Genomic DNA, 4,509 nt, shown 5'->3' with positions numbered 1-4,509 from the left:
CATGTGATATGTCGATGTTAACGACACGATATCGATATTTAAAAAAATAATAAAACATAATATTTAAATATTAATATTAGAAGAAAATATTTAAACAAATTTATTTGGATACTCTTATTCAAATCGTAGTTGAAACAATTGTCTACATAATTCATCTCTGAGATCGCGACCATGTCGATCATCATCTGGATCTTCATCTCTATCTGCTGCTGGGACATTATGCAACAATACTTGCGCATTTATATCGGCATGATTGTCGACTTCAGGTTCTTCCATGTGTTGCAGATCATCCAAGTCAGCCAAATTGTGAAGAACGCAGCAAGCGAAGATGAATTTGACGATGAATTGCATATTCCTCAGCTTGAGAAAATATAACTGTCTAAAACGTTGTTTCAGTATTCCAAATCCATGCTCAACTGAAATTCTGCACTGACTATGTATACGATTAAAATTTCTTTGGGCCTGCGTCAAATGTCCATTATCCCGATATGGAGTAATTAATTGGAGAAGGCATGGGTATGCAGCATCTCCAAGAAGTATGCTTCCATCTGAAATAAAAGCACGTATATTTAAGATTAACAGCTAATGCTAAGGCTGCGTTTTGATATTCACTCTGCTAGCGTTAAAAATTTATAGTTTACATGTACTACAAATTTATAATACTGGCAGTGAATATCTTCTCCGGACACTTTCAAATACAAAAATTATAGATAATTACCAGTCCATATCTACAAGATATCTACGATTTTAACTGAATTGAATAAGAAATACAAAGTTAGTTGGTTTATATACATAAATACAGTAAATTATGAATGTGATAAGTTTATACTTTCACAAAGTATTGGCAAATCTTCAGCCAAACTGGAATTTGCAAATACTCTTGCATCGTGCACTGAACCAGGGTAGCCAATGAATACATCTAAGAACTTCTTCTGTTCATTAACGGTCCCTTGCATGTGTACGAAAAAATAATGCTTTCTATTGATGTAAGCCACTGGATCTTCAGAGGGTTTGTCAATACGGATATGTGAGCCGTCAATACATCCTACAACAGAAAAGAAATACACTAAATAAATTAATGTAATTGGATTACACATACTGAATTACAAAACTGTGAGCTTAAATTAAATATATCATCGAAGAGAATCACATTATTACCAATTACTCCAGGAAAACCTTTACTTTCGAGATAGTATCTTTGCGTTCTTTGCTTCTCTACTTCAGTAGGATACCGAATAACTTCATTCCTCATATCATACAAAAATTGTGTGACTCTACGTAACACAGATTCAAGGGTTCTAAGAGAGAAATCGAATCTGTCAGCAACATCTCTGAAACTAGCACTTTGATGGCCAGCAAACCACAAAAAAGTGAGAATATGTTTCTCAGCCGAAACTACTTTGAATCCTCCACGTCCTATAAATATTGATCAAACTTTATTCAAAATAAAGTTAAAAATTTGTAGTATACACATATCTAATATAAAAAAATCAATGCTTACCTCCTAAATTTCTAAAATATGGCCAATGGCTAAATTTCTCTACCATACTTATAAAAAGCGTTCTTTTCAAACGAAAATGCATAACAAACTCTCTATCCGTATACATAGGCACTATATTTTCAATGTAATTAGTTATGCATGTTCTATGTATTTTTTGGACGAAACCTTCTGCAATTTCAACAATTGCGTTAATGGCAATATCTGCAAATATCAATCATAAAATACAATAAAAGTGCACAAACTACTTAAGAAAAAAATAAATTTAAAATTACAAGATCTTTACAGATTACGTCAAAGTTAGAAACGCCACATCTTTATCATCAATACTCACTTTCTATTTCATCGTCGTTCCCATTGTCTTCTAACAAATCACCAATTACTGCCAAAGGTACAAGATTTTCAGCCAAAAAGTCATCATTAATATTATTTATTATCATACGAAAACCGCCCAAAAAATCTAGACGATCCATTATTTACCAATTTGAAATAACCAGTCAATGATGTGCGATGTGCGATTGGAAGTTTGGAAGAAAGGAAGGGAGTGCTCAAGTCTGTTCGGTCACTGAGCGTTGGTGCACATAAACCCATCTGACCCAACCGTCATCTTATCTGTGATCCAAGTGCTCTCTGGTGTACATTGGAGCATGCGACGCGAACAAACCTATAGTTTATATTTTTTTACGTGAGTCATTTTATAATAATTGACTATATACATAAGTAACTGGTTTCATATGTTAAATGTCATCAGATGAAATAAAACCGAATGAAATAAATATCATCATAGATATGGAAAATGTGATTATAAGTGAAACAAATGGACATAAGTTACAAAGTGTTATCAGTGGTGAAATAAATCAACAGAGTGCATTAGAAAATGGCAACACGAACAGCATGAGCGAAATAAGTAGAAGAGAAATAGAAGAATCTAGAAATGGTAAATACTAAATAATATTTATTTCTTTTTTCAGTTTATATATCTCTCTATTCTTTTTTTCTCCCTATTTTAGTAAATATACTTATACTTATATATATATATATAGATAGATATATTTATAGATATATAAAGATCTATTTATAATTATAGATATCAGCATGGATGAAATGAAACTGAATAAAACGGAAAATGTGAATAAAATAAATGGATATAAAATACAAAATGGTAATGAAATAGCTAGAAGAGAAAGCAACCCAAGCAGCAAAGCAGGGCATCTTAACCAAACCAAAATCAGATTGCCCTAATTAAGTGAAGAATTACCAACTTTCGACATAAAAAATGTCTTAAAAATCAAATAGCGTTTGAAGTCTTAAGTACAGGTTGAAAATTACGTAGTTCAAACCTACAAAATGCCTTCAAAGTTTAATGACTTTAAAGTTATACATTAGGTTGTAAATGACTAAATTTTGATCAAAGGTATGCCTTCAAATTCGATTCAACTTATAAGTCAAAATTAGACCCCCATTTGAAGGAAATGTGACCTGGTTGTATTACCTAATTTCAATTTCGTAGGCGATATGACTTAATGGTCAGGATTACCTAATTTTTACCATATATAAGTCCTGTGTGTTTGACTTGACTAATAGGGAATATTTTAGGCGCGAAATAAACCTCGCGGCCGTACTACGAGTTAACTACAAAGTTGAGATTACCACGGAAAATGACCTATAAGGGAAATTGGTCCGAGTTTAGGTCGAAATGCCCAGCAAAATTGCCCTGAGAGTTAGTTATTGGTCTTGGACCTTAAATTATTGAAAGTTACCATAACCTATCTATAATTATTGCACGTATCGATTCCTGTTTGCTAATAAATAATTATCCATTTTGTAAGACCTACTGTATTTTTCTCATTGTACAAGGCTTGCGATCGTTATGCTAGGAAACGCAAACACACGGGAATTAATTCGGCGCTCGTCACCCGGGGGGGATGAGATTTTTCAAGAAGTTACGAAATACAGAAGAAACTCTCTATACTGTAATAAATAGAATAATCGAGACGATTCGCGCGAGCAACAGCGAATTTGCGAGAAAGAGTCGTTACAGAACAAAACACGTTCGCACTCGACCGCGTCACACGGTGAACTCATGATCAATGTTTACGTTCGCGGCACAGCCGACCGGCATTTCTCGATATATCGATCCACAGATCTCGAAGCACGCCGTGTCTCGAAGTCGATCTTTGAAGTCAATTTAACTTATAAATAGGGAAATCAGACTTATTAGTCAAAATGCCTTATTGATCGACAAAACGATTTTAAAGTCAACGACTTTGAAGTAAAAATGCCCTAATTAAGGAAATCTGCCCTCAAAGTTTAGTATTTGGTTTTCACAGTAGGGAAATTCGACCTACAGGTCGAAATTCAGACGAAAACGTTAAATCAGCCATTATTATGAGAACCAGTATGTCTGCCATGATACATCAAAACGCTTTCTAAAATTATAGGCATTATAAAATAAATTATATTATATCTCTCGGAGTAACTAAGAATTGAAAAAAATCTATTTTGCGATACTTTTCACGTTAGGTGCAAGATTAAAATATTTTTATTGTGCTAAATGCAAAAAATATTATTGCTAAATAATTAACGATTAATTAATAATTGCTTAAATTATTTATTTTCGACATCGCGTTGCTTTTAACGAAGTAAAATAAAATTCTGTACAGAAAATTTTCTTTCGCACTTATATTTCTGTTACATGTCACACGATATTCAGTTTCAAAACCGACGTAGTGGTGGACTCTATTAATATTTTACTCCGAGTTTCCATGGCTGGTTGGAACCATATGCTATGACTGTAGCATAGACCCGTCTTGGTAGAACTAATATGGAATATATATTTTTTCGTGATGTGCAGCGCTGCCATCTACTAGATGTCTCAAAGACAAAAGTTAGGTCGAAGAGAGGGCACAAATTGGTCAAAATTACCAAAACATTACCGATATTCGACCTTCTGATAGGTCCATTTCACCGAATCAGACTATGACTTATAAGGCGAAATGCCTTGCATTACC

General features: G+C 33.5%; 1 protein-coding gene across 1 annotated transcript; it reads right to left on the bottom strand.

The window, feature by feature from the left end:
- Window positions 1-85: 85 nt before the first annotated feature.
- Window positions 86-1,307, bottom strand: LOC139824997 (uncharacterized). The gene is made up of 3 exons (XM_071797545.1): window positions 1,159-1,307; window positions 830-1,045; window positions 86-548 (listed from the first exon to the last, which is right to left on the bottom strand). Exons 1-3 carry the CDS (start codon window positions 1,250-1,252, stop codon window positions 115-117), a joined length of 744 nt encoding a protein of 247 aa, XP_071653646.1. The 5' UTR covers window positions 1,253-1,307; the 3' UTR covers window positions 86-114.
- Between the last annotated feature and the right edge of the window lie 3,202 nt (window positions 1,308-4,509).

The sequence above is a fragment of the Temnothorax longispinosus genome, unplaced genomic scaffold (genome assembly GCF_030848805.1).
Source record: "Temnothorax longispinosus isolate EJ_2023e unplaced genomic scaffold, Tlon_JGU_v1 HiC_scaffold_755, whole genome shotgun sequence".
NCBI lineage: Eukaryota > Metazoa > Arthropoda > Insecta > Hymenoptera > Formicidae > Temnothorax > Temnothorax longispinosus.
The sequence above is the reverse complement of the archived record's forward strand: the minus strand, read 5'-3'. Positions and strand labels throughout refer to the sequence as shown.